The 13,237-nt window shown below is 41.5% G+C and overlaps 1 protein-coding gene across 2 annotated transcripts; it reads right to left on the bottom strand.

Annotated features, from left to right (window-relative positions):
- Positions 1-111: 111 nt before the first annotated feature.
- On the bottom strand, positions 112-11,955 carry hps4 (HPS4 biogenesis of lysosomal organelles complex 3 subunit 2). Of its 2 annotated transcripts, none has more exons than XM_076269666.1 (13): positions 11,846-11,955; positions 11,149-11,242; positions 10,569-10,659; positions 9,653-9,796; positions 9,194-9,301; positions 8,601-8,717; positions 7,987-8,081; positions 7,258-7,330; positions 6,818-6,951; positions 3,564-4,353; positions 1,766-1,892; positions 1,236-1,347; positions 112-1,040 (listed from the first exon to the last, which is right to left on the bottom strand). In XM_076269666.1, the coding sequence occupies exons 2-13, from the start codon at positions 11,181-11,183 to the stop codon at positions 869-871; spliced, it is 1,998 nt and encodes a 665-aa protein (XP_076125781.1). In that variant the 5' UTR covers positions 11,184-11,242; positions 11,846-11,955; the 3' UTR covers positions 112-868. The 2 variants fall into 2 exon arrangements, with proteins under 2 accessions (XP_076125781.1, XP_076125780.1); XM_076269665.1 differs by having other exon boundaries at positions 11,149-11,245; positions 11,846-11,953.
- Positions 11,956-13,237: the final 1,282 nt, after the last annotated feature.

The raw sequence follows: 13,237 nt of genomic DNA, 5'->3' as shown, positions 1-13,237 counted from the left end.
AAAAAATAATTTGTTGAATCGGTTAACACTAAAATACATCCGTGTTTGGGTTCCTCAGTGGCCAGTGTTTTGGTCGTAAGCATGTTCCATTGAAGTTTCTCAAACCACACCTTTAATAACAAGCATCTTTATTTTCCAGAAGGCACATTGTACAAAATTTCAAAAGTCTTCTTAATATATTAGAATCAATGTATAAAGACAAAAAAAAAATCTCAGGCGTACTGCCTTTCTATAATTCCACTGTACATTTTGTTCAGGCCTTGTGCTGGCCTACTTCCCACCCCTTGTCAAGACCATTATGAATGAAAGCTTGTGTAATAGTGGGGGTTTGCCCATTTCAGACTGCAAAGAGAGGGGAGACAACAAATAGGGTAGAAATGCTCTGCCCACTTTGAAACATGTGGATCAGGATCAGTGTGTGAAAATAAAGCACCAGCAACATTTGCATACAAATAACATAGCTTACAACATGTACCTACTTATAATTTAAGAAAATTAGAAAATGTTTTATGGAGTGTGCATATGTGTCATGTTAAATCTCTGTTTACATTGAGAAAAGTGCAGCATGAGTTTCAAGAGTACTCCTATGATAACAAAAAATCTCTTTAATAGAAGATTAGTCTTTTCTAGAAAAATAAAAATAAAACAGTTTACTTGTGCAGCACAGGGTTCTTACAGCTTGTATACTACTTTGTGCCAGAGATTAACCCTTAAAAAGACATGCCACCCACATCAGTACAAGAAAGGCACAGAGGCAGGAATGCGTGCTTTGTAAAGAAACTTTCATGTGTTGATGCACATAGGTGGTAAGATCAGCTCAAAAGCTCCTCTAATTATCCGCGACTTGCTTTTTAAGCCCCCACGGCGCTCAAAGCAGGTTGACCCCATGCTTGAGCAGCCGATGGCGGGCTTTGCTGGGCAGGGAGAAAGCGCTGTCCTGGTGGTTGGGGATGCCAGAGTTCCTGACTGAGGTGGCGTGCTGCAGGAAGTAGGTCTCTTGAGCTGTGCTGCGCGTGCCATATACAGCTGCCCCCGCACTCCTGACACACACACACACTTATACGTTTTTTCATTTAACTGACAATTTTATCCAAAGTGATGTACAAGTGGCATACTACATTTCATCAATAGGAGTAAATAAGAGCAGTAAGAGACATTAAACCTCTGTGCTCTGATCATTTAAATAAAACAGCGGCACCGAACCTCCCCCCAGACACACACACACACAAACTCACCTGACAATAGCTTCCTGCAGAGTCTGTGTTTGAGAGAAATGGGAGTGGAGAAGGGCTGTGGCCCTCACAAAGGAGCGATCGTGAGGTGCAACTGACCGTCCAGACAGGTTGGCTGCAGACACATAGACAACACATAGTGGGTGAATAGTGGTGCGATTGCAATGTAAAAAAAACAAGCAACTACACACGTCACGTGTGCACACACATACACACACATTCTCATCTGGGACATGTGTGTGTGATAGTCGATGTGTTCTAGTTGCAGTTGTGCCTGTTTGTTTATATAGTGCGTGTGTGTGTGTGTGTGTGTGTGTGTGTGTGTGTGTGTGTGTGTGAAAGAGAGAGAGAGAAGAGTCTGGTAGAAGGAAATAACTGAATATTGTATTGAGTGTTCATGTTTGTATAGTAACAGCTTCATAACAACAATTCCTGCAGGTTTGCTTGTGTGTTCGTGCCCGAGTTCATTAATGTTCTGTTTGCATTTGAGCGATTGAGAGATTATGGGTTTGTCTGTGTGAAAAGTCTCTTACTAGTGAGTGTGTTCTGGATGCTGTCGTAATGAGCGAAAGTGTAAGGCCCAAGGGGCCCCAGGCCCCCAGCTGTACTGGTCCCCAGGTGAGCCTCCAGTCCATTCAGAGATGCCAGGCTGCTGTGGTACTGCACAAAGAACACAACCAGACACATCTCATATGAATACAGCATCAACATCAACACAAACTCTTTAGGATGGTCTGTGCTAGTGATGCACCGATATATCGGCAGACTATCGGTATCAGCTGATATGGGCCTTTTTTGCTGCCATCGGCCACCTGCAAAACGGCCGATATTAGTGGCCGATATTTTCAAATATGCTGGTCACGACTAAATCGCTGATAAGCGTCGCCAACCTATTCTAAGAGTGCAGATCTGAAAACTTTCCATAGTGAGTAGCAGAGGGATATGCAAGATTAAAGTTATTTTCTTCTCTCTCCAGGGCCTAAATTTCACTGCGGGATTGAGGGTATTGCGCATAATTTGTTCAAGTCCCGCAACTCTAGCCATCATAATGCGAGAAATTCCCGCATACACTTTACAGCCTGTCAGATGACGTTAATCTAATCATGACGTGTTGTGAATGCGGGGCTACTGACCAGATGGATCAACTACCGAGTTGAATTGAACATAGCCTCACGCAGACGCGCACACACACACACCACACAGAGAGAGAGAGAGAGAGAGAGAGAGAGAGAGAGAGAGAGAGAGAGAGAGAGAGAGAGAGAGAGAGAGAAAGACTTTGCGCTTATAGGCTACGCAACCATGACAAACTTTTACATTTGGAGAGCTCCTTGCTAACTAGCTCAGGTCACGTCTGTCAGTAGCCTAGTGCTCACTGAAATCATTAATGAACATTGCAAGACACTTATCTCTTCTATGATCCCAGAAAGATTTTTTTCGACTTGTTAGTTTTTTGAACATTTATTTCATCTAATGACGTAGAAAACATAATGAATTGCATCCACATATCCTTATGCACTAGTATGCACAACTTTTATTCACTAGCCTAAAACCGTGAGACTGAAGGCTAATTACTCTCACGTACTTCTTAAAGTGACATGCACTCAATTACACCTATACACATCACCAATGTGCACTTAATTAGACCTACACACCACATTAAAGATATGCCTAAGTGTTATAGTTTAAAAATAAAGTATTCAAATTACTAAATATGTTTAGCTACTAGTAATTATGCAGATTATAAAAGACTATACATTATTTACTAAATATGTTTAGCTACTAGTAATTATGCAGATTATAAAATACTATACATTAACTAAATACACTTTATATGAATTTCAAAATATATGAAATAGAAACATGACACAAGCAATCATTTTATATTCAATATTACTGATGACCCCCCCAATATTGTGTAAATTCCCCCTACATGAAGAACCTAAGGGGGAAATTCCCCCAGTTTGAAAAATGAATTTTAAGCCCTGCTCTCTCTTCTAATTTTCTTGTTGAAAAAAATTGAAATGTATTTTGAATACTTTTTTGCCAGCAAAGGTGTATCAAAAAATATATATATATATATATTAGCAATATCGTTATCGGCCAAAATTAAATTTTAAATATCGGTATCATCCCAGAATTTCAATGAAATAAACCTGAAATAAATCTGACAGACTGGTCCCAGAGAAGGGGCACAGCCATTTTATAGTTTGATGCAGTTTTGGACTAATAATCAATTATTGAAAGTGCATGATTGAGTTTAAAAAATGCTGTGCATGTTTCAAATAGTTTCAGATAGAGCATCTGTGTGCACACACGCACACAGTCACTTACCACTTCCTCCACAGCTGCCTGGTCACTGTGGAAGTGAGGTTCCACCAGCAGGGCAAGAACCAGCGCTCTCACCCTATGCTGGTACAGGGCCATGGGCAGCAACACCTCCGACTCTGACTCCAACGATGACGAGAGCTCTTCTACCCCACCCTCCACTCTGCCCTGCATCCCAGTCTCTCTCTTCTCTCCATCCTTCACACCTTCCCCACCGTTCAGCTCAATCTTTCTTCCACTGTTCTTCATGTTTGCTTTTCTCTTCTCCTCATCGCTCTCCTGGTTGTCTTTTGTCATGTTCAGCTTCTTCATCTTCTTCTCTAGTATGGTCTCTGGGGAGTCCAATCGGATTGACGGCTCAGACCAGTTCAACAGCAGCTCGTGATGGTTTGTGTCTGACAGCTCGTCCTCACAGGAGCTCTGGTCAGAGTGGCAGCTGGAGGCTGGTTCCTTGTGATGGCCGTTTGTGTGGAGTCCGTTTCCATTCTGCAGGATCAAGTCAGTGCTTGCCTCCATCTTGCTTCGACCCGTCCCCATCTCCACCTTTCTGACACAGCTATTAGCCGTCTTACTTTTTACCCCTTCCTCCTTCAGTTCACAAGACGCGATCCCATTGGACAGACCGTGGTCATGTGACTTGGCGTTGGCAGGGCCGGTGTTCTCCGGCTGGTGAACGGGGCTGAACTGGGGGTCCAGAGTAGCAGCATCCAGTTCAGCGGGGGGAGTGTCAGAGAGAGTCCGTGACAGAAGGCGATACTTTCTTGGTCGAGGTGGGGGCTGGGGCGTACAGTGAGACCTGAGAACGACAGATATACAAACAGACATGATGAAGAGAGAGTGTATGAGATTTATTTTTCAACATTAAATATATAACCCTGAAGACCCAGTGTTGATGTTTATTTTTCAAGACAGATAATTGGAGATAATTTAAGGGAGTTAAATTAAAAGCACAAATCCAACAGTCAACTACTGTGGTGACATCGAGGAAAATGTAATTAAAACACACAGACTAAAATAACTACCATTTGAGGTGTGCCAATAGCCTGGCTAACGCCAAACCTCATCTCATTGAGATGGGGTCTGGGAACTAGACATTAATTTTCTCGTATTTGAAACGTGGTTTACGAATGCCCAGAGCCGTTTATTGCGCGCTACGAATGTCTATCAAATGCGTCTGTACGTAGCTCATAACAGATTCAATGTGTCGTCATCGTCTTGCTGTCCTCCCTTCTGTGATTGGTTCCTTCGTTGAGGTGAAAACGAAGTCCATGGAATACAGGCTGCCTAGCGGCATGAATAAACTTGCGCGTGTAAGGCAGCATGGGAAAACCCAGGCTAGCGTGCCACGACGAAATGAGTCCAGTGTCGCGGAAATCCATGTCAAGATGTTATGCATTTTCTAATTTCACCACGAACACATTCCTTTACCTCTCATCTATCATTCATAGACGTATCTTACTGTAAACGACCTAGAAATATGTGTAGGCTGCGCATTAAAGTTTGGACAAAAAAGTTGATGTTTTTCTTCCTCGTTCAGACGCTTGTTGTGTGAGAACAAGAAAGTTTCCGTTTTCTTTGGTCTGATAACTTCGTGTTTTGGCTTTTGGCCTCTTCAAGAAGTCATCATAAATAGGCCATCTACTTGTAATTATTCTGAATATTTGAGCCAAGAGATTTAGGAGGAGAAACAGCAACCTAACCTACTTACGCAACTAAACTAAACCTACAGTTGTTGCTGACCGGATTCCTCACAGAGATTGCACCCGATTCAATATGTTTTTTGAGTTAGCGGACTATTTAAAAACAAAAACATTAGGCTATGCATTAAGCATTAGGCTATTGATGTCCTTGTCGTCTTCAGAAGTTGATCGAACATTATAGGCTACCTCCCAAGTTATAGTTAACTACGAATGCCTCACGAATTTTACCGCCTGGGTGAATGGAGCAGAAGCTGCGCTGTGTAGCTTGGATCTTTTCAGATTCTGAAGCAATTCAATCTTTGGCTACGGATTTCTTTGGAGAACGTACAACAGAGATCGACAGCGACAGCACTGTGGCTATTTTAATTCCAAAGGCAAAGGGAACTTTATCAGGATGCATCGTCTTGTGGTGATTGGTTGAGAGGAAATATACATAATATGCTCATTTACACTTCATAAACTTTAAAGCTGGGGCCTATTGCACAAAACTAGGATAAGGGATTAAACCTTGGTTATCCTGGCTCAATTTATCCGTGATCCAGTTGCACAAAAGCGGGATAGGGGGCAGCAGGATATGTTATGGTATAAATCACCATGGCGATTTATTCTGTGGAGCTAGCCTGCTCCAGACCAGGCTAAGTTCCAGGATCTATTTAATCTCATCCCTTATCTCAGTCAGCAGTCACCACAAACGGAAACCAATAGTTATTCCACTGCCCACTACACATTGTTATCACATATACCTAGACCCACTGTCATTATTTAAACGTTTGTGATCATTGATTAACTTTTACATACTCGCCATTCCCGACCGGTCATGCGACAACGTGACGTCACGGGAGTGCCTAACCATTTCACGCGTGGTGGTCGCGGAACTAGTTGCAATATTCTCCTTAACAGAGGTGTTGCTGTTTGTTGCTGTTGTGAGAAGGCTATCTACCTACTTCACACCGTAGAAGAAGCAATGAAGCCGCTCTAGTTGCCATGGTGAATCAGTGAATCTGTGATCGGTGGCGGGGTCTATGGGGGAGCCGTGAGCGCGCACTTATCCAGGATAGGTTTCACCTGGCTTGATGAATCCGTGTCTGCTCATCCTGGCTTGCTCGTTGTGCAACCAATTAAGCCTGTACGCTCTTGTTTTGGATTCATTGAGCGCAGCTTAGTAACTTATCCCGGATGTCTTAATTCTGCTTTTGTGCAACAGGCCCCTGGTTTTCTTAAAATTTGTTTTTGTTTTGCTGAGATGAGGATAGCTTTCACATTTTGGCCTATATCTCTGGGTTGGCTAAACAGAATTGAACAAATGACCCCTTGTTTTAAACCCTAAGGTCTGTGGATTATGAATATCCAATAAACCGGACTAATTTCGTTGTGGAAATTTTATTATTTTCATACAATTACATTTTATATTCATTTTGTATAAACAGTATAAAATAATTGTATTCTACCACCTCTTATTATTTTCTATTATTTGGTTAAAAAAAAAAAAAAAAATCCTACTTATAGAAATTTACGATGGACCTGGCTAAGTCTCGGCTTGTGACATGTTTGAGACCGTACCTGCAAGTCCTGTCCACAGGGGGGCTGCGCAGCGCCTGAAGCTCGGCAGGGGTGAGGAACACTGGCGTGGTTCCTGTGCAGGGAGAGGGCGTACCAGAAGCACTGCTGATCCCATTGGCCGCAGGCCTATGGTCCTACAAGAAAAACAGAGTGTGTTGTCAGTCTCACTGCTGTGTGGTGATTCTGCGTGGTTGATGTTATCAGTCATGTTGGGTCATGGACTTAATATTCCCAGAAGCCAAAATTGCTGAGAAAAGAGTGAGTGTGCTGTTCTCTGCACTGATGTTAATTGGACGCTTCTGCTGAATTACTACAAAATGACTACAAGTAGTGAATTGATAGCGGGTAGTTGGTCTCACGCATGTAATACAGTTTTAAATGAATTTAATTAAGAGTTTTAGAGTTTAATCACAGCAATGTAACATGAAACACATGCATACTTGATTGTAGCTCTCTGTTTCATGGACCATCACCTTCACTGTTAAATCAGGAGGCATCTGAGTACTCACAACCCTGTAAAACAAAATCAGTGCAAATTAAATTTATTGAATTAAAATGATATCAAAAACAGGCAAAACATGATCCTGACAGAAATGTTGGTGAGTCATACATTACATCAGCAATAGACCTCTGAAGTTCGTCTACAAAAAAGCTACCATCTTTGCCCATATAAGGAGATCCAGTATCTTGACATTTTTCCTGTAAGAAAATAACATGAGGATTTTGAATTATCATACCTGTTAAACTCTCGCAGGGACGAACCAATCAGAAATGCAGACATTTTGCTTTACACACTGTCCTCTGCCTTCTAGTGGATACTGTGATCTTCGGTACGTTAAGATGGCACACTTTCATTTTTGCTACCTCAGAGCTAACTTGCAATGCAACTTGTCATAGGCAGTTAGGTTCAATTAACAACCAGATCTCCTTATTTGGGCAAAGATGGCAGCTTTGGTTACTTTTTGTATGTGAACTTCAGTGGTCTATAATGAATGTGACATTCTGAATGCTGATAATTGATTGGCTGAAGTTAGCCTTGGTATAATCTGCATCTGAACTTGTTGAGAAATGTCAAAAAGTCCACTGAAGATTTTGAAGATAAAAAACGGATACTTGTTTACCAAACTGTTTTTTGATCAATTAAATGTAAAACTGAAGCCATGATTTACCTGCCTCTGTAGAGTATGCATCCTGCCAACACTAGGGGGCACCGCTGACATGCCTGCAAAATTAGGGCAGCCTTCAAAAGTAAGAGAGGATCAATCTGCAGGAAAGATAAAAAAAAGTTACAGAGGCAGAACAGCCCTTACTGTGGAGCTTTCTGGAATATGCTGTTATATATATATATATATATATATATATATGTGTGTAAATCTCATGGTAAATTCAGTTAATGCGTTGTGTAAGAGTTTAGAGTTTAGTGTGAAATATGTGGTCCATGTGAGGTCCATGTGATCATTTTCATGCAGAGAATCAACCAGCTAAATTTTAATGACATTACAGTCGTAACCAGATTGGGTAGGACAGTTACAAAGTATCTTAAACCTTACTGAGGCAGGCATTTTTTTTTACTTTTGGGGGAGGGGGACTCATACACTAAAAACACTAAAAAGTCTTAGAAATATTAACTACTGACATGTGGTATGCATGTGTGTGTGTGACTTATCACAATGCTGTTATCCCAAAATTGTGTGTGTGTGTGTGTGTGTGTGTGTGTGTGTGTGTGTGTGTGTTAATCCCTGAGAGTGAGTTTAGTGTTTAGTGTGAATGCTGGGATGAGTACGTGTGTGGAGTCAATGGTCCTCAGGCAGCTGAAGATGTGATGGAGCTCTGAGGAGCCTCCCTGCAGGTGTGTGAGATACCTGGCCCAGCGCACCGCCAAATCAGCCCGACTATGCCTCTGTGATCAGGACGGAGGGCAGGAGGGAAAGACGGAGATGAGGGATGACCAGACACAACACCTTATTGACACTCAAGCAAATTAAACATTATTTAAAAAAAAAAAGGTTAGCCGTTGTCATTGTCCACTCTTACATCCATAAGCAATTAAAACACCTCATTACTTTTCTACTTTATTTATGTGAACGCAAGAGTATAATTTCTCCACCATGCCAAGGAAGAGTTGTCATTTGTCTGGCATGTACTGTATGTGTTGAATGATTGAGTATCCTCCATTAATGCCAATGTTTCATTTTTTGTCAGTATCAAAATAGTCAGCTGTGCTGCCCATGCATCTGATGATACACAAAGCTAATTTCAAAAAGGTACAAGCAGTCAGTATACATGTGTACATGTGTAAGTACACATGTGTAAATGCACACTTAAATTCCTTGTATGCCATTTGTATAACATTCATAGAAAGAGACAATACTGTACCAGGTAACTTTGTCGTATGGGACCATTGTAGAAACAGAAGAGACTGATCAACTGGTCTAAGAGTTCACACACACTCACATCTGGAATGTCAACAGAACAACTGAGAGCCTGAGAGAGAGAGAGAGAGGGACAGAAATATGTTTATACTCCAGCATTCACATTTTAATTTGAGAGATACTGGGGATGGCTTTTCGAGTAAAGGAATGGGATAATGTGAGATGACAGTGCAATGATGCTTTGAAGAAAAGGATGATTCCTCAGAGCCCACCCATGTGCAAGACTAAAAATGCACTATGCTGTTTTTAACTAAGATAGCTAAGAGATCCACACACAAAAAGTTAGCCAGACTTCCAAGTGACAATTTGAGGTATTTCAATGATAGAGTACATTGTGGTAACATGACATATAAAAGTAGTATATTAAATGACATTAAAATACTGTACACTGAACAACACTCACCCACAGAAAGTGTTCCTTCATGCGCACAGCGAACTTGCTCCTGCGCAGCCGCAGCAGCCGCACCGGTGAGAGGGACAGCTCCGAGACGCATCGGCACACGCCGGCCAGCTGCCCACACAGCAGCTCCTGCTGATCCAGTGGAGTCTGGGGCACGGATGGAGCACGGGGTTGGGAGAGCTGTGGTCTACGTACACACCCTTACCCAGGCTCGATTCCAACCCAAGGTCAAATTCTCTCTCTCCCTCTCTCCCTCTCCCTCTCTCCCACTCACTCACTTCCTATCAGTCTTCATTGTCCCATCATATAAATGGGGAAAAAAAGAACCCCACAACAATACACTTTAAAAGGATCAAGGGGTTAAATCTGGGGAGAAGATGGAACAAGGGGTGGTGGTGGTTTAGTGGTTAGGGAACTCAACTTCCATAAGAGAAATGAGAAGGTTGTGAGTTCACTCCCAGCAGCTGCCGCCTCTGTGAGCATGTACACCAAGCTAACTTAACCCAGTGTGGCTCCAGGGATTGTGCCACTGTAGTTACTTCAGTGTAAGATAAGAGTGTCTGTCTGCTAAATGACACATAATGCAAAATCTAAACAAACATCTACAGCTTCGCCTACAAGGAGTGCATGTATTTAAAAAGTCCACATCGTTATCTGTTGTTTTTTAAGGCAGTTGACATCAGCTTTCAGTCAGAAGACTTCTTCTAGTTTTTAGGCTAGGCTTTTAGCATATCAGAGAGTTCCTCATTTGTCAAATTATTTCACAACCATCTGTAGTCTTTTTTTTCTTTACCATCTGTAGTTTTTGTTTGGGCAGTAACAAGAGCTTTAGTAAAAAGAGTAAAAAAATACTCTCTTGATCAGAAGCCAATGCCCACCTCCTTGTAGGCTAACCCTTAAACTGCCCCTGTACACCTACCTCCTCTGGGTAAAAGAAGCATATGCCCGCTCGTGTGGGGTCCCCTTCCTCCTGGACCTTGGACCCATCATAGAGGAGGAAATAATTACACCTAAGAAGAGAAATAAATTAACATATTATTAGTCATAGCCTACCTAGTGATTAGATTAACATTTTGTTTGATCCTAAATTACCAAAAGAAACAAAAAGGTCTCAGTGTCAGGCTATTGTATAATAATTCCTGGACTAATCCTGTCTCATAAGTATTTAGGACACTGGGGTGAACTTTGATAAATTCCCCAAGCACAATCTGCGTCACTGGACGAAACATATTTGACCAAACAGTCTAACGCAAATGTCCCAGGGGCTAACTATGGTAGCCAACAATTTTATGAAACACCAATGAGGCTATATCCCTTCAGGGTAGGTTTATCAGATGATACCCAACACAGAGAAGTGTGTGTATGAACCAAGGGTGCATGAGGAACTTCTGACAAATGCTGAGCATTGTGTGTGAGAGTGAGTGAAAGAGCGAAGAGAAACAGACACATTGCACTGACAGGCTGAGACATAATTCAAAGTTTGCAGATGACTGACTCACCTCCTTGAATCTGTTGGACAGGGTGAATCGGCCATCAGATGTCGATTAGTTCGTGTTCCCACTCAGATACAAGTCGTCCTTAACTCCGCCATAACTTCTTGTTTGGGACCACAGAGCATAGGTGCAGTTATAAACAAACATCCAGACACTTTTGTATTTCATAAGAAGCAACACAAGTCTAGCATGTCCCCATTGCTTTTTTATCATCTGGGCTAACTATTCTGATGATTACTGACAGCTTGCTATCTGACAAACGACTTAACGTATCTAGCTTCTTCCATTTTAACTTCGAGCTTTGATCGTAAACTTAACACATTGGTGTCCTCATAACTTCTTCGTTCAGCGTAGCACACAGTGATAGCCTATATCAGGGTCAAGTAATCGATGCCGAAAGTCCCGAAATTAAGACACGAACATTCAAATTGTGTTTAAGTTATCACACCACCACCACCAAGGGGCAACTACAAAAAAGTAATCATGAGAAAACACTAACTTAAGCTACATGGAGGGTTTCCCTCCGCATCAGTTCAAAATGCGTACAGTAACATCTAAGATAGTTAGCTAGCTAAATTAGCTTAGTATCAACCAACCAACAACAATAGTAACGTTAGGGTAAACAACTGTTTCTAGAAAAACAACGCTGTTAACATAACTATAACGTTGCACGTCCAAACTTACTGAACATTTCTAAACTTACTTTAGCGTAGATTCCCCGAGACTACATCCATATGTTCTAAGTTTCAGACACTTTGACCCAGTCAAGCGATTTGTGGAGGAATGTGGGTCACAAGAGAAGAATCATGTGAGAAAGAGTAAGGCAAGCATGCAGGGTCAAAACGTCTAGAATCACAACTTCCTCTCTGGCCAAGACAGAGGTTTTATAGTCCTATGCTCTGAGACACGATATGATAAATACCCAATGATGTTGGCTTTAGTTGTGGGCAGCACTGAAATCCAACAGGAATGCATTCATAATCAATGCACTCAGGAGTTCTGTAATAAGCATGTCAACAGTAGAACCTAGGCTAGGGCCCTCTACAACCCAAATTAATTGGGACGCTTTGTAAAATGTGAATAAAAAAGAATGCTATGATTTACAAATCATGTCACCCTATTTAATAGTTCAAAGACAACCGGCTATCAACTGTTGAAGGGGGAAAATTAGACTATATTACATGGAAAATATATAGCACATTTTGAATTTGATGCCAGCATCATGTCTCAAAAAAGTTGGGATGGGGGCAGCAAAAAGCTGAAAAAGTTGTGTAATGATAAAGACAACAAAAAGAGTAACATTTCTCTCATTAGGTGAAGAGACCATGGCTGGGTATAAAAAGACTATCCCAGAGAAAAGTAAAGATGTGGCGGTATTCATTAGGCTATGTGTGTACAGTAAACCTGTTTGGGCAAATGAAACAATATTAAACTAGATGCATCGATCGCATAGCGGTAAAAAATCCTGCACATTCTCGCCGCAAAAATAAATCACGCTGGTCAATTTGTCTCCATCTCCTACTCCATCCCCTACTCTTGCATCTTTTGTGTATGTAAATGAGTGTGTGCATGTGTGCGTTTGCTTTTGTGTGTCCTTCTCTCTGTGTGTGCGTGTATGTTTGCTTGTGAGTGTGTGTGGGGGGCTAATGGGGTGTGTGTCTGTGTGTGTGTGTGTGTTTATGTGTGTTTGTGTACGTGTGTGTGTGTGTGTGTGTGTGTGTGTGTGTGTGTGTGTGTGTGTGTGTGCATGTGCATTAGCACATGTGTTGTCAGGCACCAAACATCTGCAGAACATCTCTTCCCCTTCTTCCCCACTCTCTTCTCATAATAACTATTGTATGCAAAGGAAATTGTCAATACAAGTTTTAATAGTTTAACACCAGTTAAATACAAACTTTGGCGCAAAACCTATAAAGTTAGTCAAAGCGGAAACAGTCTCCGTCTTTATGTCTCTTAAAATAAGTATGATTTCCATATACCCAATTTATATACAAGAACATTTTGAAACACACCAGCAAACTATTTCTTCATTTGTATCTGTTGCATTGAATGCAAATTGTGTAACTTAGGCTACATTAATTTGGTTTTTAACAAA

Source organism: Alosa pseudoharengus, unplaced genomic scaffold (genome assembly GCF_046254945.1).
Source record: "Alosa pseudoharengus isolate Yale_2024_CS ecotype anadromous, Long Island Sound unplaced genomic scaffold, YU_APseudo_1.1 YU_APseudo_1.1_scf_6, whole genome shotgun sequence".
NCBI classification, from domain to species: Eukaryota; Metazoa; Chordata; class Actinopteri; order Clupeiformes; family Clupeidae; genus Alosa; species Alosa pseudoharengus.
Note: the sequence above shows the minus strand (reverse complement) of the source record. Positions and strands in the feature narration are given on the sequence as shown.